This window comes from Cyphomyrmex costatus, unplaced genomic scaffold (assembly GCF_001594065.2).
Source record: "Cyphomyrmex costatus isolate MS0001 unplaced genomic scaffold, Ccosl1.0 scaffold121, whole genome shotgun sequence".
Lineage (NCBI taxonomy): Eukaryota > Metazoa > Arthropoda > Insecta > Hymenoptera > Formicidae > Cyphomyrmex > Cyphomyrmex costatus.
This window is the reverse complement of record NW_017275185.1, coordinates 118,584-144,045: the sequence shown is the minus strand read 5'-3', so window position 1 is coordinate 144,045 and position 25,462 is coordinate 118,584. Positions and strand designations below refer to the sequence as shown.

Genomic DNA, 25,462 nt, shown 5'->3' with positions numbered 1-25,462 from the left:
GCCCTGCGGAATCATTAGGATCGCGGTTGTCACATAAGTCAAGTGTTCCCGAGAGCGAGTTGAACATTAAACGGGACTCAAATTCGCGTATCGGTTTCCAGCTGATTGCGTTCTTCCCAGAGCGCGCAAGTAAATAGACAACGATAGATTCGCCTCATTGTAATGTATGATAATACAATGCGTCAGAAAGTGATGTATGGGATATAAATAAATCAGGAGAGAAAGCAGCTCTTTCTTGTTTACGACTGGAATTATCGGAAAGAATATCGTCTGAAAACAACGCTTATTCTCGTTTTCTTTTTTTTTCCCCCCTCTAATCATTGCGATCATCTCTTCCATGAAAAATGAAAACATATACGAATCTTTTTCCCGGATGACTGCATCCGTTTTGCGATATAATAGATTCGAATGTGACCCGTGACGTTTCGAGGTTTTTCCATCCGGCTTCAAAAAAAAATGCAAATGCGTATATTTACCTTATTCAGAGATAATCCCAAAAAAGGAATTTTTAATTATATATGAAATCATGAGACGTACACTGAAAAAATCTGAAAATGGTTAACCAAATATTATAATTATTTTGTTTAGCGTACTGGTGCAATTCAATAAATACTATCGAAAATATATAATAATAGTAACCAATTACCTAGTAATTGGAAAATTTTAAAATAGGACGATATTGACAAAAGTAGAATACGCGTTTACTGTACTTTAATTAATTTTGATTATTAATCGAATACTTAATTGGAATTACTTCATTAATTATTTCATTTTTAGTAATAATTTATCATCTAAGTTTGATTAATATTAGCAGATACTTTTTTTAGTGTATACGGTTCTGTATCCGAACGAAATGCGAAAATAATGATAATTACAGACAAAAAATAATATTTATGCGTTGTAATGTGTCAACGAAACAGAAATAGTCTGGACATTAGGAAATCTCTATACCGATGCTCGACATTGCTGGCACTGTGCGATAATGACGCGTTTCCTCGTTGGATTTTGTTATCTGAATTCCGGAAAGATACTGCTAACAAAATGCGGAATGGCGGTCACACGGCCGAAGCGAACGCACGTTTTGCACCTGCATCTGACGTGAGATTTCGTTTTCAGGTAAACGCCGTATTGAGTCAGCGCGATTGTCCCTCTCACTTTCGTGACGCGGTATGATCTCTGATGATGACTCACGCGTCTTTTTCACATTGCTCCAGCGAGACGCGACTACTGCTGTGTGCCTTTCGACGCATTTGCATTGGCATTCGTCTTTGCGAATTAATTATTTAGCGTGTGAGTTGAATTTGTCCCGACGGATTCATTCCGCGAAGCAAAGTCGTTGGAAATTTTTAGTTACGTGGAACTTAACTTTCTATTATTTCAGATATATCGCCTTACGTAGTATAGTATCAGGAATGTTCTATTAGCGATACGCTGATATAAATGTTTATTATGAATAACCATTATTTCGTTCTTATGTGAATTACAAAAAATTTCTTACCTTTAATTAAGAAATTGTATCGTTTTAATTAAAATTTGATTACTTTAACATATTTTTTAATTAAAAAATAAGAAAGTTTTCGTAATTCACTTATTCATACTAACATTTCTTTCAGTGTAGAGAAAGCGCTGATGTGAATCATGGCATTAAGTTTGAAATTGAACATTTAGGAAAATGTTTTGATTATAAAACTATGGAATACATTCTGATCATACAAGAATCAGAAATCTTCCTCGAAAGAATGATTTAAAGTATTTGAAAATTTAACTAGGTACTGATGTAAAAATAGTGTTTTGTTAGACGATCAAAATATTATAAATATAGGACGTTCAAACTGATTGCTAGAATCAAAACTTTATACAGTATATTGCTTTTGACGTTGCAAATTTTACATAATTATTTCGATGATCTAACAAAATTATTTTCAGATCTGTATCTAGTTAAATTTTTAGTTACATCGGCAAAACCATTCTTCCCGTGTAATGAGTGTAATGGAATTTCTGATTATCTCTGACTAGAATATATTTAATTATAAGGATCTGATTTATCAACCTTTCCGGTTGTTTTATCTGCAGATTTCCAATTTATGCAATCAGATATTTTTTCCTATAAACTGACGAACTTATCGATTCATACGCGAGCGTATGAAGATAAAACTAAATCTTGGAAAATGTAATTTGGAGTTCATGGAAGTGAAGTACACTCATGAACGTCTCTGTTAATGAGTCAGTGCCGGTAGCTCGCTACGTAATTGCGCAGGTGAGGTCACTCACTGCTATTTTATCTAGAGGACATAGGTATCTGCTCGCGTGCGTCTGTTTTTCCTCGACGACAACGACGTCAGAAAAAAAAACGCTCGCCCACCGCGCGCGATTACGGTTAGAAGTCTTTTCGCGGAATCAGGTCAGACAGCTGTCGCGTATACCTCGGCCTCGGCACGATCTCGTCGCTCCGCCGTTTCTTCTTTACGATGGCACAACAAAGACTCGCAGTACACGACGAACACCCACGCGAGCGCAAGCGCACACCCTCGTAAATGCACCGTTCGCGCCGTATAATGGGCCCCGCGCGGTCTTCCATTGTCCACTTATGGTTGAAGTCTCTTGTCGTAAGCGGCCCGCCGGATGAAAACGCGGAGAGCCGGATTAAGGCCGAGAGAACGAAGAAGAGAGGAAGTCGCGTATGGGGCGAGTCCCAATGTCATCGGGCCGCTATGCTTCCGCGAATTTATGCGATTATTATGCTGGTGGCTGGCGAACGATGGTACCACAATGCCGCCGGGATTCTAGGCGGGCCCCGACACCACCGGGCCCGTTACGAACCGTTGCTGTTACGTGATCGGATTGGGCATTCGTCTCGTTGACTTCGACCTCGCTATTATCGAGATACTCTTCTCGATGACGTAAACGTGCCGTCTAGACGTATAAAATTTCTTGTGCTTTTTTTTTTAAACGTATCGGTTCTAGTTGCGTTACGTTAATTGTACGAGGTCTGCTTCTATGGGAAGAAATAAAATTCCGTACGAAATAATTTCGGTAGATTTAAATTTATACGTAAATTTCCTTATTAATTTAAAGAAATTATATGTTTTAAATTAGAAAGAGTATAGAAGCGCGCTTTCCGTGAGAACTGAGTTAATAAGAATTAATAAAGGAGCATATGAGCTAACGTGGGTTCTTGTTGCAAACTATCTATTTAAAAACTACGTAGTATATCATTTTTAAACTAAGAAATTATAGCACACCGAGAGACTAGAGCTAATTGTTTCGAGCGGTAAATTTACGGCTTTTTCATTATCATGAAGTGCCTAACTAAGGAATCCTTCCAAAGACGCTAAATGAGGTGTCAATTCGCTGGCCCTGCCCGAGGTTAAAGGCCGCGGCAACAGACTTGCGTAACTGGCAGCCGACATTTTACAGACGGAGCACGAAATCAAGATAAGTATCACGAGACACGCGCTCGCCAGCGTACTAACATGAAAAACTTACTCACCTGCTTGCTGTTGCTGCGACAGTAGCAACGAAGATCTGTCCTCACGCGATCAAGAAATCTGCGGTTTTTATCCGTGCGGTCTTGCTGAAGTAAAGCAGAACGTCTTAGCCGCTGGACATTACCTTGACAAGTTGATCCTGACCACGACGGTAGTACGGTTACGACGTAGCCACATCTTATGGGGTCGTTCTAGGTTTCCTGCACTTTATTTCATTCGTACTTCATCCTACAATTTCTTAATCGCGATGTTCTGATGATGTTGTTTAAATTGTTAACTTTAAATATAATTTTTTAACCGTTGCATTTTGACAGTTTATAATTATTTACTATTATATGTCTATATCTATTTAACGTTATCACTCGGCCATTGGATAGAAAAGTGATACATCTCAAAATTAGTTACTTTTCTCAATTAGACAGTTTTAAATATTTGAATTGGAACGTTTTTCTTTTAACTAAGATAATGAATATACACTTTACTTTTTTCCACGTTATATTTTCAATTATAATATATAAGCCTTTAAAATCATATCGAGATTTTCAGATTCGAACATTGCAATTTTGTTTCTTATTAAAGTTTCTCTATTTCTCGGGAGAGCTATACGAATGTGTTATTTTTCTACAAAAATATTATTCTTTGAGCGTGATTTTTGTTCGTTCGATATATTTTTTGGAGAATATTATTCCTGTTCGAGGAACACTTTTCAAGGTTTTACGAGCGCATTCGCCTCGCGTTTCATTGACGCTTGAAAACCAGGCGGAAGTGAGTCGCGCCGCGCAAATCTGCAATTTCCACACGTCAGTTCGCAGGGAGTAACGGCAGATAAGAGTGAAAGTAAATCAGGGGACTTTTTGTTCGCGACTTTTGTGCAACTGGTCGATTCGTTGGTTTTGCGCCGTCTGCTCCTCACATGGCGAGATAGTCGCGGGCATGAAGGATACTCCCTCGCGATAGTTATAAATCATAACAGAGAGGTCACGATGCAATAGAAACGCTGGAAACTGTACTGGCAATCGGCGGAGATACTGACACGTTTCTTCGAGTTTCGTTCAATCGGATAATTTATGACGTTCGGTTTATAACTGTTTACACCGCCTAAGATAGCCGCTCTTTGTTTTGATGTGTTAAACACCGCCGTCTGTTGTCTCAAGTGTCATTTCTCATGCATACCGATTCCTCCGTTGTATCACGACGTGATTTATTGTGCCCCCTCATTATCGACTTTTACAGAAAATTACGCAAAAAAAAAAAAAAACCGCTCATTACTTTTTCCCACGTTTCTTGAAAAGAAAAAAAAAAAGCCTCATTATCTCGGCAGATATACCCTTTCCCATTGATCGATTCAATTTTCTCCCTCGTATTGCAGACAGCAAGTGCGTGTGCGTGCAGTAAAACCTATACGCACGCACACACGAGCGTCCGCGGAGCAGCTGTTCCACACGCGTGGTCCACGACACGCGTATGCGTGCGCTCTCTCGGCGGCGGCGATTGGCGCTCGACGCCGCGACGACTGGACGGTGGGGATAAGGAAATGTACACGGGTGGGATGGGACGGGTGGTCACGATTCCCGCACACGGGATACCGTGTTGTGAGTGAGTGAAAACCAGTCAGTCAGTCAGTCACTCAGTCAAGCGGGAGAGCGAGCACACCGCGGTAGCTCGCTCACGAGCTTCTCTTCTCGCCCTTCGTGTACTCTCGGGGAAAAGAAAGAAAACGTGTTCGCGACGAAAAAGGCACGAGATCGAGGCTGGTCTCGCGCTGCAATTCTGCCACTGCCGTGACACTGCCGGGGGGGGGGGGGGGGGGCCTTTTTTTTTTTTTTATAATTTATCGTGTCTCCGGAGACTCGTGCCTGGTTCCCTTCGTATATATCGTGTATATTCGTATCGTATAATTGCATTTCACCCTGTTTGGATATCGTGATTTTCACGCGGTCCGTGCCAATACTGCCAATGAACGTCTACCGTATTATCAGTGCGGTGATCGATAGTCGGCGTAGCGATACAATAGTCCATTCCACGTGACAAGTGCAAAGCAGCAAGGATGCCCAGCCAAACTACCACGATCCTCCTCAAGTGCTCTATGGTGGATGTGCCCGCGCTCAACCACGTGAAGCTTAAGTCTCTCTATGGAGTAAGTATTACGCGTGCTGCTGCTGGGTGCTCGTCCAGGGTAACGGTACGTTTAAGACGACGCGACGTCGAGATCGATGCCGTGGTTGTGAGAAGATCGATCTCAGGAGCTCTCTCATGTTACGACGCGACGTACGTATTGGGATCCCCTATCTCGTGTCTTTGAAAGCACATGTTGCGTGCAACGTTGAGATTGTACGATTTTTTAATCGGTTTATTTACCCTAGGGAGAATATCGATATGCATGACAATACATGACGAAAGAGGCGGACACACGATATCTCGTTTGTTTCATACATTTTATTCTAATTCTAATGACTAGCCGGATGTTATTGTGTCGATGCTAAAACGCAGTTCCGCTGACCGACTTCTTTTGTCAGTTGACTAGAAGTCGTGGTGCCGGTCGAACATAAACACCCAAGTCGCTCTTGTGACCTCTGCTTGGTCCCTACATGGATTTTTACTCACTCGACACACGCACATAAACAGACGCGAGCACGTGTGGAAATTTACAAACGATAAGCGATACCAGGGTGTTTTCCAGCGAGATGACACAGTGAATCATTACATCCTTGCCAATGTTAAACAAAGCGAAGCGATCACTGTGTGGTGCAGACACAATAGAAGGAAGAAGGAATGATTTCAGCCTATCGGAAATGTATATATTCTCTATTCGATTCGAGATAGGTTGAAATTGCTTATTCCTTCTCTTGTGTCTGCACATCACACGATGATTATCGCACTTTGTTTAGCAAAAGACGTAGAGTAGTGGAATGCGACATCTATGTCAAATTGATCGATCAAAATGAGAGAGATAGGACGCGGAGACGGTCAGTCTCTATCTCTTTCTATTTTAACGTTCTTCTGAATTATATTTAATAACATATTTTATACACAGATACGAATGGTGCTCTGTATCTTTTGCTGGAAAACACCAATATTACTCGCGAAACGTCCAACGAACTAAACGAAGTACATATACAACATCTCTTTACCGAATCGCTCGATGCTTCTCGGAAGCGGCAGTATTCATTTTTTCCGCGAATAAGCACGCGTGTGCATCGTCACAGACCGAGCGAGACGACCGGACGCGGACGGTCAGTCGAAGGGGAAAGAAAATGCATGCACGTACAGCCCGTCTCTCTCTCTCTCGGAGGGCTACCGACTGTATGGGGTAAAAGGGAATAAAAGGGAAGGTCTGCTGCGCAGCGTCTGGAGATGTTTGCGCCTCATTAACGTTAACCTCATTCAACGCGAATGCAGATGCATTCATGAAGCAGGCACGTTTGTCTAGCAGTCTCACGCTCCTCGGCTCCTCTCTCGTCGTCGCATGACGAGCGCACCACCAGCTTCGTGTGTGGGTGCGCTCGACATCGCGGCCGGCAGTTGCGTGTTTGCAGAGACACACAGGCAGCTTTTTCAGTTTATCAAGTCATGGGAAAATTTAATTGTCCAAGTATAACACTCTTTCTTGTTGAATTTACATATGTTGTGAAAGAGACGCAGAGGAAAGAAAAAAGGTAGAAAAAAATATTTCAGAGAAGAAAATTCAATGTGTGTCTTGTCACATTTTTTTATTCCAAAATGAATAATAGATTATATCTTTGTGGATCGTCTCTTTTCTTCAAGAACCCCTATTGCGCGAAAAATCTCTTCTCACAATACAGCGGCACAATCTTCAACAGGTACAAACGTGCGCCACCGCGTTGCTGTATCAGCAGGGAGTACAACGTGAGCTAATCATAACGCTGCTCGTCGTATGGTGTATCTCGCATTGACAAACGGACAATGGACTTTCATCGCAAACGTAGAGAAACTGCGCCGCATTGTTCGCTGAAGCTGAAAAGATGCGGAAAACCTGAAAGGTTTCCCAACAATGTGAAAATCCTGTTTGTTGAAATCACGTTCAAATTGTTGAAGATTATCACTATAATTATCGACAACATATGTTTCTCGAAAATAGAACTTTCTTCTCTCTCTCCCCTTTCATAATATTTATATAATTTATATAAGTGTAATTCAAAGCAATGACAGACTTGTTACATTCTCTATCTCAATTCGTAAATGATAGTGTTTGATTCGTAGAAATTAAAGTAACATTTTTATCTCGACGATAACCTTGTTAAAGCTGGAAACATATACTTTGTCCTTATAAAAGTGCTCCCGCGTTTGCCAGTGCGGGATAGCGCTTTGATAGCGTATCATCTTTATTGTATCTATTATGAAACGTTGCTATCCAATCTGTGACGATGAATTATCCATTAGATGCGATCGATTTCGTGCGACGTACACACAGAGACAGAGATGGATGGAGAGAGAAAGAGACACACACACGAGATACAACGGGATTGCTCGACGAAGATTAACATTCGTTTCGCGCGTCGTCTATGTTCTAAATATAAAGAGACAAGCCCGTTTTCTCGGCAGGAGGGAAAAAGAAGACTGCGGCAAGACTCGACCATAGGGGGCTTCGAGAAGGTTGAAAAACCAAGCGGACGACTCTTTCGCACAAGCCCGATAATGGAATCACTCTTTCCGTTCATCGATTTCTCCGAATTTAAAAGACGCATCAGAGATCCGGATATCTTATAACATTTTGATAGTAAGAGATTTGCAATTGCGCACATTTTTCAGATAAGCCAACGCGATAATCTGAAGATTAAGAGATCGAATTGTACACGTAGAGAGAGCAATACTTTCTCCTAATTTGTTTAACGTGTCGCAGATACAAGTTTCATATTATATTTTAATGTATTCAGATTTATCAAGCGGTTTACTGGATCTCCCCGTTCTGCTAAATTTACTCCGGATCGATTATTTGACCAGATAGCGCGGTGCCCGCGCGAGATAAGATCTATACTTGACACAGTGAGAATGTAGTTAACCAAAAATTCACAGCATCGAGCGATGGGGGGGGGGGGGGGGGGGGTGAGGGGGATCACGCACGTGCGTTTCTAACGCGTGGCCACGTGGACGCTTCGAATGCGTCGAGTGGTCCCTGGCCCTGTTTCCGTTCCAAAAGAAGAGGTATAGATGAATCGTCCGATCAGAAAGCGGGTATCGCAATATCACTGCGTTATCTTGGATAACGACGGCGCCGGCCGTCGTAAGTTTACAGTCCGATACGATTATCGTGATCTTATCGCGATGTGGAAAACGATTCGAGTGAGAATCTCCGCCCGGGATCGTCGCGGTGCAGTCACGAACGAGCCGCTTTTCCAGGCCGTGGCAGAAATTTTTCCTCGCCTGCAGACGAAAGAATGCGCTACGTGCGTGACAGATCTCGTTTGCTTGAACATCGTCGCTGAGGCGAACGAGACCTCGAACGAAGCTTGAATAACGGAGCAAGTGCAGCGCAGTTAAATCACATAAAGACTTGTAGGCATGAGAGAGACTTAATACGCGCTATTGAATATAGAGGATGTGTGTTTTATGTAATTAATTGCGAGAGACGCTTGGAAAAAAATAGATTGGATGATTCAGCAAAGTTACAGCTTGCTGCGTAAGTTCAATATCTATGACTGACAAGATTTGATGGTTTAACAATGAAATTATGTCTGTAAGTAATTATTGGTATGATATCTTTGCTACGACAAAAATTGCTGCATGGTAAACAAGTTTTCTTCGAGTTACAGTCTGGTGAAAATATGCGCCATCTTAGCTAGTTTTGTTATGTTTTGTTAAAAATTTTGATCTATAGAAGTCTGTTTTTTCTGGCTGAATTAAGTATACATACACTTTTGGAACTTGAAGTGAGAGTATGATACAATGTCGAAAACAAAAACAGACCGTACACGTATTGATTTCCATAGAAAGTTATCTTTGTATTCACAAATTTACTATGCTATTACAATAAATATGATCACTAATAAACGCTAATTTATTTATTCAGCTGTACAACTTTGCTACTTCAACATATTATAGAAAACCGGCTGTCCGTACATTACAATTTTAGATTTGCTAAATCAGGGAAGGTTTTAGTTGCTTTAATAAATCTTCTTTTCGTGTGGAGTATAAAATTTATTTTCTGTCAGATATGCGAACTTTTGCATGATGGGCTCACGCAAATTCGCTTAATACCGTTGCTTCCGAATACAAGAAGATTTGCCTCGGGATAGAAATTATTGCCTTCAGGCTGTTCAATATCGCTTGGACGCTTTAATTCGATAACCTGTTTCCTTTTTTATAGTCGATTCCGCTCTCACGGCTGAGACGCGGCTGCTCCTCCTTGCCTGGTCCCATTTTTTTCCTCAGTTGCTCGACCCTATACACACACGGTACCGAGTGACCAGGTCGGGCCCGTGGCCGTGAAAGTTCTCTGTTTCACTCCGCGTTACAACTGTGCTCGCACGTCCTTCCGATGGCCGACCTCCCAATCAGAGAGGTCCGGTGTTGTACGCAGCACGCTCGAGGAAAGGGAGAAATTTTCGAAAGCGATGACGAGTCTTTTTCGAGCGGTGCGACATGATGCGATCTTGTTATCTGACGAGCGAGCGAGCCGCATAATACTACGTTTATTGCGTCTCAAATGCATCAGGAAGGTATAAAATTGATTTATCTTGATTGACATAGGGAGAAAATAGTTGCTTTGCTTTCCATTTACATCAAACACTCGAATAATTTTTATTTGCAACGTCATGACTCGTGTTCTTTTTGCATTCTGACAAATCAGATTCGACTGAGTTTTTCGACCTGTAATTTGCACCAGCTTTAAACCACGTGCTTTACCGAGTCTTGTTAACTCACGTTAAAAGTGAGCTTGTAATCCTGTGTCGTTATACGATGACTTTGTCACCACAAACTAACCAAGTAATGACGTCATTATCTGAGTATAAAATACATACCTTTTTTAGATTCGGTATCTTTTGTGTAAAAATGAAATTAAAAATGATACACACACGTTCGAACTTTCGCTTTGGCCTTGTTACAGTCTCGCCGATCTTTGAGATCTTATCAAGTATAAATCTCTGTTCTTATTTCGCCTTCGATAAAACGATTCGTCGACGAGCAAACACTCAACTCACACGCTCGCACAACAGACGACGACTCTTGAGCAGCACGACCCCTTTTTCTATTCTGGTGCGTGCACGTCGACGCCTGCTCGTCCACGAGTTCTTTATATTAGTTCTCTCTCTTTCTTTCTCTCTCTTTCTTTCTTTCTCTTTGTCGCGTATTTGCAGCCCTCTCGGGACGCACTCTTCCTCGAGATTCGCTCGTCTTCCAGGCCGACTACGTGAGCTGAACTCCATTGTTGACCGATCCGTAGAGAAGAATTTCTAGGAGCGGAGAAGCGTCATTATGCGTTATGCACAACTGAGAAACGATCGACTCACGAGGCAAGAAAAATGATTGCATGATTAATGCTCGCGATCGCGCTGTCGAAAGTACTAATATTATTGTATAGTTGTTGCATTACGTAGCACGCGTCTCAAGTGACGTTTACAATGACATTTTAAGACGTAAAACTTAAGCGTTAAAGGGATCCGTAAGTCACCTGTTTTAACGATTATTTTTTAAATAAGTTTTTTTTTTTAACTGCCTTTAAATACAGATTAAAAAATATTTTTCCAAAATTAAAGTATAAACGATAATGTAGTCCAAACCAGAATTGACTTTATGCCAAAAACGAAAAAAGTTGCACAATTATAGTTTTGTTACATTTAATTCTAACGTCGATTCGTAATGATATTTACTTTATATACATGTTTTATACTTCACACATATAAAACAATCTTGATTTAGACTAAAGATTACGTAAACAAACTATTGAGAGATGTTAGAAAATTAAGTTTAAATTCTTAATACGAAAGATTAGTTAAAAAATTTATTTGTATATATGGGCGTGCGATATTATTGTGTGCATTGATGTGTTAATGACTTGCAAATTGTATGTATATAAGTCCTACTGAATCGATAAAACAGACAACTTTCCTGCCATGAAAAATTGACCAATCACAGTCGAATGTGAGGAAACTATTATCAACTTCTTAGAGCTTAAAGCTTGTACTTAAAATTTAATTTAAATTTAAGTTCTCATTGTATAATAGATGCCGCTTTATGATATTCAAATGCAGCCTCAAGATTATTTTAATCCGCGATCTAATTCTCGATCGTTGTAAAATAAACAAAAATAATCCGAAGACACAAAGATCAATGACCGATGCTTCTGATGATGCAAGAGAGATAAATATTTTGCGGCATCTTCAGCCCGCATAATGTCGTAACGTTATAGTTTGCGGACGGAATGGTATCGTGCGTTACGGCTATAAATCTCTGACGCGGTTGATATAGAACACGATATTGTGGAATATTCACGAATGTGTGTTCACCGTTAGCCGGAAGTCTCGAGTCCGATCACAAGTAGAAGGTTAATAAGTCACGCGTGAAACTTATTGATGATTTGTAAGGGATACCCGATAAGCGGGAAATACCCGGCAAATGAATAGATCTCTAGCTTTCCAACGTCATACATATCTTGCGGTTTTTAATAACCGACGTGATTCTGATAACACACGTTGCTGCGTGCGTATCTCGCATACACTAGAAGTTTTCAAGCAAGAGATTGGACATCGTTTAGATTGGACATCTTCCGATTAGTGCTAGAGATCCAACACCACACGTTTGTTCTATCTCATTCTATCTTAAGTAGGTCCTGAAAAAAAATGGCGGACCAATAGCGTATCCAATCTCTTACTTGAGGATCTCTATGCACTCGACACTCGCGAACTCGCTCTCAGGCCACGATCAGCTGATTTGTCACGCGTCGAAAGTACGTGTGTATATGTTGAGAGTCGTGGCACGGAATGATAGTCTTTTTCCGTAAATTAATGCCTCGGCGCAGCTGTACTGCTCTCTTCTAATGCAAACGTACGTCAATTATCTTTTGCGTGCGTTCCTCCATAACGAGGACAAGATGGTTTCACTTTCTACGTTTACGTACATGCTCGTCGTTTTATAAGTTTAAATGTCTTCTTGTATTTTACTCCGACTTTTGTACCGCAAGCTTGATCGAAATAACGCAATCCCATGTTAATACACACTCGTGTTCGCACTTATCGGTCCGCGTCTCTTTTCAATTATCACGAATCAATCGTGCAGCGTATTAAACACATGATTTATTCAGTATGTCTCTCTTTCTTTCAGCCTCGAATTGTATGAATGGTTTTGCAAATAGGTCAGAATCTTAATAGAAACTTAACTAATGTTGCTAATGCCGGGAGCGGTTTCTCCAATCGATGATCAACGCTAATTGGCGTTTGTGAAAACGTCCCGACCGCGTTAGCGCACGTACGACGATGACGACGATTGGCCGACGAAATGTCCCGATGAAAAGGTGGCGGCTACAAGTGGATGCAAACGCGGAGTAGGAACTTTTACTCGATCTTTAGGAAAAATGGATAATAGCTGGCGAAGAAATCGATTCGTTGTAACTTCGCGCTCGACTCGAATCTCTCGATTCGCTTCGCTAAAACGGCGCGATCTCTCCGATTGCTTGGGAATATTGATCGCAATATGCGGTCTAACATAAATTCGAGGCGCTGAAAATGATATGCAAACGCACACGTATCATGTATAATAATTTTATTCAGTACGATATTATTTACAAAATTTTTTCGATTTTATTTACAGCTAAGCGCATTATGCATGAAAAAAATGTGGTTTTACTAAAATATCAAAAAGTGTAAATTTATTAGATATAGATCTGAAAATAATTTTGTTAGACAATCAAAATGTTGAGGTAGGATACTCGAACTAATTGCTAGAATGTCAATTATTTTGATTGAGTGTCCTATCTAAAAATTTTGATTGTCTAAGAAAATTATTTTTAGATATGTATCTAGCTAAATTTTTGAATACTTCAGCAAAATCGTTCTCTCCGCGAACTGGTTTCTAGAATGTACTTTTACAGCATTATCAATTATGCTTGAGTGTTCTACATAATTATTTTGATAGTCCGAATTATTTTCAGATCTAGCTAAATTTTTAGATACTTGAGTAAAATCATTCTTTCCGTGCGATATGCATTGACAGCTCTTAAGTCTAACGGCGTGCATTACGACAGACGTTAACTGTATTCCACTCGCTGCGCACGTGAGACAATTGGCAGTTGGCCTACATTTGAAAAGTTGCGATTGCTTGCGCTCGTGTCTTTTACATAAGTACCTCGTAAAAGTTGTGGGTTATTCTATTCAAACCTAGCAATGGAGAAACAGATTTTCACACGATCGTGCGCACAGTTTTTGCAGATCTAGAAGAACAAGTACCTATTCTTACGGTGATCGTTGCTCCAGATCAACCACCGCTGAAAGCAACTCGTGTCGCTTTATTAATCGATCGATTTATCATATACGATAGCAGGTTCATGTTTGCTCGTTCAATCGTCCTTGACCCGCGATTTTTGCCCCACGATCGATATCGCAGCGCGCAGACGTCACTCGAATAATCGTTTCGCCATTGCAAAACGACGCGACGCGAGAAAAATTCTCTAGCTAACAATAGCTGCAACTGCCGTCGCTTCCACGAATCGAACTTCGTATCTTTCTCGCGAGTAAAAGCGAGCCACGCTTAATAATTGGAAAGCTACCTGTGGAAAGCTGCGCTGAAATTACTGTTTCACTGATATTATTTGTCCGATATAAACTTTTTTTTCTCGTTACAAGTATGCCACCGTGATCGGCGGCGTAATTGCGGCGGTGTAATTTAGTGTAATTTTAAAATGTAATCTCTCAGACGTAATTTTCGCGTTGTATTCTTTAGCGCGCTTTCGATATGTTAAAGAATGAGTGAGATTTGCTCCTCCTGCACGAAATGGACGATATTTTGCTGATGTATTTAACCAGATACAGATCTGAAAACAATTTTGTTGGATTATTGGAATTACAGGATGCTCATAATGCTGCAAGAAAATTTTCCTATTTTGACATTCAGTTTGAGTGTCCTACATAATTATTTTGATGATTCGAACAAAACTTCTTTTAGATTTGTATCTAGTTAAATTTTTAGATACTTCAGCAAAATGTTTCTTTCCATGCGTGCTCTCGTATCATCTAGGCCATTTATAGTGGATTTTTGTAGGTGGAGTTATCGATATGGCCAAGACGTTACTCGGAGATTCTAAAGATTCCGCGACGTGAAATTGTTCGGTGATGCGAGAAAAATAACAATGGAGAAATTCCGTTCCGCTAAATGTCGCAACGCTAGAACTCACGAAATTGTAATGCATGTTCGACATCGCCGTGATCGTCATCCCGAGAAACAGTGATCGAGATTCCGAGAGCGGTGGAATGAATCCGACGTTATTGCGATCTCTGTGGAGATGCGCAGTTACGAGCCTCGTCAATTTTAATTGATTTAGAGTAAGAAACTTGCTGTAAATAACAGTCGCTGCATCTTTATTCGTTTAAACAGTATATTCATTAATCAATGCATTAAGACGTGAAGGCACCGAAGGCAAGGTGGAACATTTATAACGAAAATCTCGTATTCTCGCGAAGAACAGTGCGGACAGCTGCTACCCTAAGTCTAGTCTTTGTGCTGCTGCAGGTTGGCAGGTGTCAGATATGGGATACATCTGCCAACCTGCACGTGTTCCGTGCGTCCGCGTGTGCGTACATGCATTCGTGCGCAGGTATATACGATTCCGCATGTTCAGATTGGGGGCCTGCGAGGTCGACGAAACCTCAACGAGCGGGTGCGCAGCCGATCTTCTTGTGTGCAGGTTTGGGAGGCAAATCTGCTCACCTGCCGCTATCGCTAGGTGTGCCGGGCCCAGCCCGCGTGCAGCCAGGTGCCTCGAGAAAAATCGAGAGCCACGACGTCCACACCAGTCCCGAGATTAAGGTTTGCCTCTGAGCGAGCGTAATGATAGGGTGCCGCGCTGGGTGGATGAGAGAGTGTCCAACTTTATCATATCTCTTTTTTCCCTTCTTCTCTCTGCTATTTATACGCGGACGAATTTTGCCTTGCGACATGTTCAGATAAAATCACGATCAACTAATTTCTCAATTCTTTTTAGTCATATAAACTTCGCTTTCTTCTTAAATATACATATATGATATATGTAAAAGTGAGAGATTTGTATTAGAGACCCGAGAGATTTTGGAGTGATCTTCTTCATTTTTTTTTAAACAATAAGGTAGTAATTCTTATTCACTGTTATTCACCTCGCGAGTGATTTAAAGTAGGACATTTCACATCTCTCTGTCTCTTTTTCTTTCGTTATGATATACAGTAAAATCCGAAATTTATCCCTCTTTCATACGCTTTCTGTTAGTCATAAAAGGATCTTCTATGAGGTTTTGTGACGTCATCTCTCCCTCTATGGGGACTACATCAGTTATGCATTATACAGATAATTTAAATAGAACTAGCGGGTCCTGGTACTTCTCACGCATTCAGTTACTGAAATTTAAGCTTTCCCCTTTTTACGCCTTTCTGTTTCTCTATTCCTCTACCCACACAATTCTCTTTTACACTTTTTACTACGATCCGTTTGTGATCCTTTTTATTAAGGGTCGAACTTCTGCCATTCACGTTCTTCGACCCCTTTTCATCTACTAAGGCTAACCTAAGGTAAAGAGACTCCATCTCAAGTATCAACGCTTTCCCGTAATCGCAGATTCGGAAAATTCGACCATCTGTCGAGCGAATTAATCACGAAGTGACGAAGAGGAGAACCTAATTTAAAGAAATATAAGTTGCTAAAAAACTCATATTAACACTATAATATAATATCTTGACGGTAATTCTGTGCATGATTTATCACGTCTTTAATAATAATTATGAATACATCGTGAGAAAACGTTTTTAATTAACGGATAATTCTGAGCACGTTGGAAAGAAAGTTTTACTGTTGTAGGAACATTGATTGGCGAACATAGGCATATGACTTTCCTTAACAATTTTCTTTTCAAGCGTTCTCTTATGCTCGCATTTTCACCGTCCGTTAGAAAAGAAGTTATGAACAAATGTTACCGCGTGTAATCGACATGTTTTGACTATGTATACTCTTATCGATTTTGTAGAAGAAACACGTACCGTTGCGTAGATACGTGCGTTGACCTGCCATTCATACAGTGACACCAGGTTATCCACCGATGTGACATTGACAATGGTACGAACAGGCAGATCTAACGAACTTATTGCATTGCTTCCCTCTCTCGTTTCTCGGTGACTTCCTGTTCCGCCTATGTCATAGATTCGTATTCTGATCTGCACATTTAGTATTAAAATGACTTGCAGAGATAAAGTCAAACGACCATGTAATACGTATATATTTGTTGCTTGTTTTAAACTTAACCTTCTGCTGACAATGTTAAACTTTAAAGATAGTCTATTCTTTTATTGTAATAATTTTAGTAGATAAATTTAAATCTGTAAAAAATAAATATAACACAATACCATTCTTGTAACAATAAAAATTCGTTGTTAAAGCTTTTACAAGTGTAAACAATTTTTTTTAAAATTGTATACAGTTCGAGGAAGGGGATATAAAAAAAAACACTAAAGTTTGATGACTTATGTTATGAAAGATGAAAATTTCATATTGTTGATGAAAAGTAATAATATTTTTCCATAAAGTTCCATTTGTTAAATCAGAAAAAAATCGAGAATTTAAGATAGAAAACATTAATCCCTACCACTGAACCGCCGCCTGCGAGCGAACAACGACAAGAGAGTCTTGTTGGAGTTATCACCGCTTACGGATGTGTGACGGTTTCGGTTTCTGATTACCGCTCCCTGTATTCCGTTTAAATGAAGCTTGTGTTACGTGATAAACAGGTCTTGCTCATTTCACGACTGCTATATACGTGAGCGTGAATGTTGGCTCCAGCTTAGTTTATACTTTCCACTTTTTTTTCCCAGATGCGACAATATTGTAGTAATAAAATTGTTTATATGAATTGTATACAAAAATGTATCTTGAGATTAGATTAGCGTACACGTTTAAAATCCTATTGACTTCAATTCAGGGTAGTATATATAGCATAGTCGAGAGTTCGCTAATTAGAGTTTGCCTCAGCGACATAAATCTCGACTCCAGTACCTACCTAAATGGAAGTCTAGGCTGTTAGACCTATTTTCCATTGTTGAGTGCAGCCGATGAAGTAAGTAGGTACGAGATGGTCTCCCCATCAACGTGTTTGATGAGATTCGCGTAGGTTCTCGACCGCGTTCCTTATGTAAAGATTTTTTTCTTCCGGATCCAGGGTCGCCCTCTAATTAAACATCAATATATAATTATAGACTCGCGTATAATTAGGGGCGGACTCACCGGCCTAAGAATACATCGATTTCTGTCACTGCGCATTAGCCGCAGGGTCACTGCACCGTTTGTAAACGTTCCATAGATCCCAATGGCGAATTATAAATCGTCTGTAATGAGTGCGCCGCCTTTGAACCGTTATAAGCTTACAGTTAATTCTCATCGTGGCTACGTAGCAGCTAACGCTCTTTTTGTAAGGCCAGAAAAAGATTTCTTGGCGATTCAATTCGGAATAAATAAGATATGAGAATGTATATATACGCACATTGTTCAGAATTCTTCATCTTTTAAAGTTTTGTGCAATGATCTAAAGATATTTTCTGTGTTGAATTAGCGCTTTGGAATTTAAAGACAGATAGATAGTATGCATTTGATATTTGACAAAAGCGAGAAGGAGAGATCTGATGCAGTTTAATGCAGAAATAAAAAATAGGTCTCATGACTTCGATTATCAGTGCAGCATTGGATGCACCATATGCAACGATATGCCTTTGCATGCGCATCGTTCCACATTTGCAGCGAGGCGAATCTATCGCGCTCCATTGTCCGACACTAACGAGACGAGCTTTAATTATTCTTACATTGTTTTCCAAAGCAAAATCGTCTCTGCCGTCCGATTGTTCTCTGATGCACCGAGACGACTGTAGATTTTCTGTTCGTCAAACGTGCTGTATTTATGCGGAAAAATACATCCGCGATGCGGCGCATCGATATTTTTTTCGCTCCTTCGTTCCACTAGCCTGATTCCGTTCCGCCCACGAAAACTGCATTATTTATCCGCATCGAGCATTATTTATCTGCCTCCTTGAATCGAACACTATACAATTTCGAAATAATACGGGAATGATATTAATCTCACTTAAACGTATAATTACAATTGAAACAGATCAATTTTTACACGGAAAACATTTCTACGCAAAACTTCTGACGTGTCTAAACGTTTAGCTGAATAATACAGGTCTGAAAATAATTTTGTTCGACTATTGAAATAATGTTTAAAATAAGGTATTTATAATTATGTTCAAGTATAGCGAATAATATACCGTAAAAAGAGTATTGACATTTGACAAATGACAATCAACTTGAACATTCTACGTAATTATTTTGATGGAATTATTCAGAATGGATTCCGATCGAAATTATTCAATTATTACCTAAATTTCTATTGTGTTTTTTGGGGAAAACGGAAAATTCCGATCGAATTTCATTCGAAACAGTTTCATAATACATACCTTGATCTGCATCTAGTTAAATTTTTATACTTGAGCAAAACTGTTCTTTCCGTGTGAAAAATAGCTTTCTAAGAGAAAACAAAGCTGCAGAGGATATTTATCATCGGGTCTTAACTATCAAACATTGCAGTTGTGATTTCATCGAAGAGGATCGCACAATGAATGAGAGCGCAGCATCGGAATCGTAATCGCCCGCGGCGTCATTTCTTCGGAGCACTTATCGCCTGCATATCGTGGACGTGCACTCATGGCACGCACACGTGCAACGATGCGCATCCGCACACGTGTCCCGTCAACACCGACGCGCGGGCTCGGCTTGCGCTCGAAGCCACCCACGTTAACGCTTTGTCTCCGATTGCTAAATCGCGTGTCTGCTCTGTGGACGAGAAAGGCAAACGGGAGGACTCGAGGATATATGCGCTGCAGTAGGCGAAAATGGGCGAGTCAAAAAGAGACCGCGCGCCATTAACGAGCGGAATATCGAAATAATTAAGCGACGAAGAAAATTATTAGCTTTTATTGTCACTCACGGCGAGCCTTATTATTACACCAGCAAAGATGTAGGTCAGTTAATTGATAATTGTTTTTTCAAGCGCGAATAGATAATTCTACATCAACGAAGACTTCGAAACGAGGAATATACATATATCGTGAAAAGATGACTATGGACGCTATTTATAGTCCGTTCTTATTTCAAAACCGTCAAGTAATGTCTTTAACTAATATACACGGCTCTGTTTTGATTTATGACATCTATACTTAAGACGGTCTTAAATATAAGAATCGATTATGCACATCAGCTTATATTTAGATACTGATATATTTTAGTATTTTTATAATAAAGCTTTTATGATAAAGGTGTTAGCCAATGTAATAAATTACTTGTGTTATTACATTCACGGAAAGAATGATTTTGTTGAAATCTAAAAATTGAGATAGATATAAATGAAAATAATTTTATTGAACTGTTAAAATGGAAATTTAAGCATGATGAACAATGTTTTGCAAAATATTTTCTACACAATTATTTCGATAGTCTAATAGGTATTCAACTAAATTTTTAAATTCTTAGTACAAAAGTATTTCTTTCCGTGTCATTTAATTGTGTCTGAAAATTCGATTATTTAGACAACTGCGTCTCAGCTCGCTACGACCAACGACCAACGTTCTATTCCTGATTACAGAGTCCTGGAACATTGCACAAGGATGTCGGCGGTGCTGGTACGAAGGTCAGCGAGAAAACCGTCGGTGGCGTCGGCACGGCGACTCTCACTACGCTCTCCTCCATTAATAACGCATCCAACACCGGCCGTAATAAAAACAACCCCGTATCTCATGAGGTAAGTTACAACACGATCGTTGGAAGGGACGAGAGCGAGAGATCCTCGCGTATTGATCGTAGCTGGGCGATACGTCATCCCGCGGGCCCCGCAGATGACTTGGATAATTAACCGGTCCTGCGCTTGAATTTATTGCCTATTAATCCGCTCGCATTCGCGATCGGCCCAGCCTTTCCGCCTCGCGATACCTATAAGCCTTACATCTGTATGCGTTCGTACGTGACATTATTCAGTGCATGACTTATTGGACGCAGCATGAAGTACCGTTTACAGTTTAGTTCTACTTTTGTCCCTGTCGCATCGGTCGTATATATAAAAGAGCCGCATCCACGCCGTTTGTACTACGTCCTGTGCGAGAAGCCTGATTGATGAAAGTAGTGTTTATCTCATCTCGAGATTTTTCAATTCCCCTCCTCTCGACAAACTTTTTCACGCAGCGTGAAAGATTTATATGAATCATTTTTTTTTTTTTTTCAAATATTTCAATAAAATACATATTTCACAAAAATATTTAAAAACTTGTGCTATCAAATCTATTATAAGAAAAAGAATATTTTAAAAACTCTGATATTTTCGACGTATTTATTATATATTTGAAAAATATTTCATAAAAATTTCTGAAATATTTTATGCTGTGTGGATTTGACGTGTGTGTGGGTTCTGATACTTTTTGACTTGGCGCCTTTTGGCAACACTTGATGATGTTTGATAGTTTTTTTTACGAAGAATTTCAGGAAGAAAGAAGTTACGATGAGAGATTGTTAATCAGCATTCGTGAATGCGGAACTTCGTGCCTCTGCTCGCGCCTTTGTTCGGGAAGGTGCGAGAGCTGAACATGCGCGTAAGATAAAAAAAAACCTCGCCGATGACGCGATCAGGAATAGTTCGCACGATTCGTCGACTGTTATCACCCGGGCACAATGTGCGCGCGGGTCTCGTACGTAGGATTTTATTGACCATTGTTAAGGAGAAAAATCGTGCCGCGGCGCGTCGACGCGCATTTATCGGGTATTCGCATAAATTCATAGAGTACGCTATCGGCGACGATCGCAGCCGTGACGTGGGTCATCGTGATTTTTGTTAACGGTTTTATTGGGGATTTACGGAACGGAAGAGAAAATTCTCTCCCGAGAGGATGAACTCGCCCGCGCGATGTTACTCGGATGGAACTAATTGAAAATTGTTGCCGTCGGCTACCTGTTAGGTCGCGATAAATTGTGTCTCTGACGTGCGCGCACGTTATGGATTGTCTTGTTCCATTGCCATTTCGACGAAGCCGTCACGAACGAGCTGAAACGGTACTCAATTTCTTGCGCGCGACTTCGTCGTCCTTTGGCGCGCAAAATCACCGGGTAGAATTGCAATACTATCGTATCTATGGAGCAATTAGAAGCGTTCTTCTTCGAACTCAAACCGATATCTTAACGAATACAGAGACCGACCTGTCTAAACGAGTTACATAGTTCTGAGAGCGCCTCATTTTTCCCTCGCCAAATTTGTTTTGTTAATTTAACCCTTCATTTGTGATTATCTTTTTCCATCTACAGCATTCTGGGTTTTTTGTCTAGCCCAAGTTTTTTTTACTGTTTCAGGTTTTCAAAAAAATGTGGGGAAATTCGTGATTACTTTTTACATCTCCATACGAAAAGGATGATCTGAAATTTAGCTAGATATAAATGTGAAAATAATTTTGTTGGACCATCAAATTAATTATGTAGGACGCTCAGACTAATTGCGAAACTGTCAAAACGTTTTGTGGCATTGCTCATCATGCTTGGGTTTCCTACATAATTATATTGACGGTCCACGAAAATTAGTTTCAGATCTGTATTAAATATTTAGAAACATTAGTAAAATCCTTTTTTCAGTGTATTATATTACTAAATACATACAAGGGTGGATATAAATGAGTAAAGTCGAATTTTCTTTTTGTAAACCAAATTATTTTCTTGACTTTATACATTTTACGTTAAGGTGAATAATATAGTCTACATTAGTAGAACAATATATTCTATAAATAATTTTTTAACTTAAACGTTAAAATCTTTATTTGAAAATTAAAATTTGATCGAAAATGAAAAAATTTAGTTCTGTTATACCACAAAAGATTGCAGAAGTTTAACTTACTACAAATCAACAGCTTTCTTCATGAGACATTATTTATTGGTATGTCAACGATATTAATATCGTCGCCTGCACCGACCGCAGTCGATCGCTTTATCCGATGGTATTAATCGCCTCGCCAAACACTCATTAAGAAGTACAAAAAATCCTTTCTGAGCGGCCCGCTATGTGGTCGATGCCGTCACTGCAGGTTAATTTACTCACCCGAACTGTCATTACGTCTGTTGCGGCCTCGATTCCGCAGCTATATTATTTCTTGCACCTCTGTGGGTCAAATCGCCACGTCACCGTCGTTTGTCTCCCTTAATGCCCAGCACTTTTCTTCGCGAGTCCATTACGTGACCGAGACGATCGGATTTCCTTGCGCAACTATACGCGATCGCGATCCCCTCATGCGCGTCACGGTTTTCAGAAGCGGTTCGTGCACAAATACATTTATACGCGAGAGAGCCAAGCTGCTTTTTATCTCGCGCGGATTGTTGCCACGCGGTTAATGCGCTTATATCTGCATGCATCTCTCAGAGATGAAACGCACAGAAAAACGTGCAGTTGACCGTTACTTACATTGCACGCGATACGTACAGTTTATTGCGTCGCGGTTTATCGTCCAATTCGTATAACATGAATTTAGAAAGTCCAGCGCGCGAGATTTGCAACTAATTGTTGTATCACGCTTGTGCAACTGCGGTGGGCGCGAAAGCCAGCGTTCGCCTCTCCGGTTACCGTCGTTTTGTATAAAACGAAAGCGCTCATTAACCAACCGACTCGAAGCGCGGATTGACGCGTTCGTTTGTTGGGTGCACTTACTCGACAGAATAATTAGTCTTCGTTGATTTTTTCTTTTCCAGTCGTTTCCTAATTACAGTAGTTATAGCGCGGATTTTATCAATAATGTGAAAACTATTTTTATTTGTGTCAGTACTCTTCACATTGACGGTTTTCCGATGAATAACATTAATAATACCGTTTACTAATTGAATATTGATAATAGATATTGATCGCTGGAGTCAAGGATAGGTCGATTATGTGTGAAGACTCTTCTTCAGCAAGTTCGGAGAATGTCTTCGACATAAATGGTTCGTATTATACAGTGCCCTTTGTGAAACAAGACGTGACTCACGAGACATTGTCGAGTAATATGGCGTAACAAAGATAAGACCATAAATACTAACTAATCGGAAAAATAATATGATTCGTAGGCGTGCCGCTCTATAATTTCTTTAACCTTTCATTCAAGAAATCCATTTTCTGCAACTTTTACATGCTAATACGTTATAAAAGTCACACAACCTAGTAATCCAATATTTTACGATGTAATCTAATTAGCGTGTACGAATATCTTGCGCAGTAGGTACTTACATAAAGGAGAGCTACGATATTTGCGTTCTCGTGATAATTTATACGTAACTCATCGGATAGAGTTACAGACCATGCGGGACTTTATGTGGAATCGCAGACTGCGTGTTCGTAAACGCTCGAAGCGATTCGATATATTGGATATATGGTTAGATCGTATAGAAACATTGGGTGCTGCGGCGACGTGCAGCTTGCGAGAAATAATTTACTATTAATTTGTGCTTCATTTAGTTAAATTATTTACGCGCACGTAAATGTCAATGCAATTGAATTCGAACTATCTCATCCGTGCAAATGCCGCATATCCGTTCTTTAAAATTGAGTGAGAGCGGAGGAATGCTTGGGCGTATGTATATTATGTAACCATATGCGGTTTGTATGCTCTGATAACGCTTGTGTATCAATGATTGTTTCGGATTCCTCATCGACATACATCGGTACACCTCACTGACACCGTCGGTCCCTCTAATCACAATTAAAGAGTATATATCTGATTCTGTATAAGTATGCTTCTTTTAATAATACGAGTAGAAATAATTTCGTTGTATCAACGGTTCACTCTCTCATATTAGTTACAGTCCGTATAGATACTCGAGGCTAAATATCGAATCATAACTGAACATTGATGAAGTTTTTCTTTCCTGTACGATAACAAAAATCGAATCGGCGTTGATCAACGATTCATCAAGAAATCCGTTTATTTTTGAGAGAAAATTTTACATCTCGTATACTCCATATATTTTCATTATTTTACATTGTTCTACGTGATGCACGATGATTAAATTGTTGGCAAATTTTATTTGGTCATTTTAGCTCGCTTTGTCTCGTGTGGAATTGTAAATTTGCGATTTGTACCATGAAGGCCTTTAATTTCGGCGTTCCAAAAATGATTGCAGCAATCGGAATGGCGGTTCTCTTCTGTCTCTCTACCTCTCTTTCGCTAATTAAATCCGCCAGTGCTTATGCGATGTATATGTACGCTTTGACGTCGGAGACAGTCGATTGTTTGCAATGCGACTGCGTTAAATGTTACATCAAGGATTCAGTACGTAAGTTGATAAAGCCGCGGTTGCTTGCTACAAACGCGTTGTCGTACGTCATACGACCATAAGAAGCCTTAGCGAGAATCATAAGCGTGCACACAAGGCAGCGTGGCGTAACCCGATCGCCTCGCATTGTATCTCGGATTTCGTGATAGCATAAATATGCTACGTGCGGGCTACCCCGATGTTAACGATCCTAGACGAAAGTAACACAATGCCGGGATTAGCGCAGGCGAGACTCACAAGCGGTTCTCCGTTTAACTTGCGGATAACTTGTCTCCCATGTCGACGTTCTTGTCTTCCTGCTTGACTCTGTTGAGGAGTGAAACCGAAGGCGACAATAAGTGGGAGAGAAAATTACCATCGACATCGATATTGAGGGAAACGACCTTATTTTATCGGTTCTTTTTCTCGCACGATTATTAGCCGCTTGAGTTTACGATCACTATAAAGAGACTATTCCGAAGTAATTTTATCG

General features: G+C 40.1%; 1 protein-coding gene across 1 annotated transcript in view; it reads left to right on the top strand.

The window, feature by feature from the left end:
- The window catches only part of LOC108779714 (uncharacterized), a 111,871-nt gene that overhangs the window by 61,477 nt on the left and 24,932 nt on the right, over nucleotides 1-25,462 (top strand). Inside the window, exon 3 of the mRNA XM_018547180.1 lies at nucleotides 20,306-20,461. Within this exon, the coding sequence (XP_018402682.1) occupies nucleotides 20,306-20,461 (156 nt within the window). The remainder of the gene's footprint in view (nucleotides 1-20,305; nucleotides 20,462-25,462) is intronic.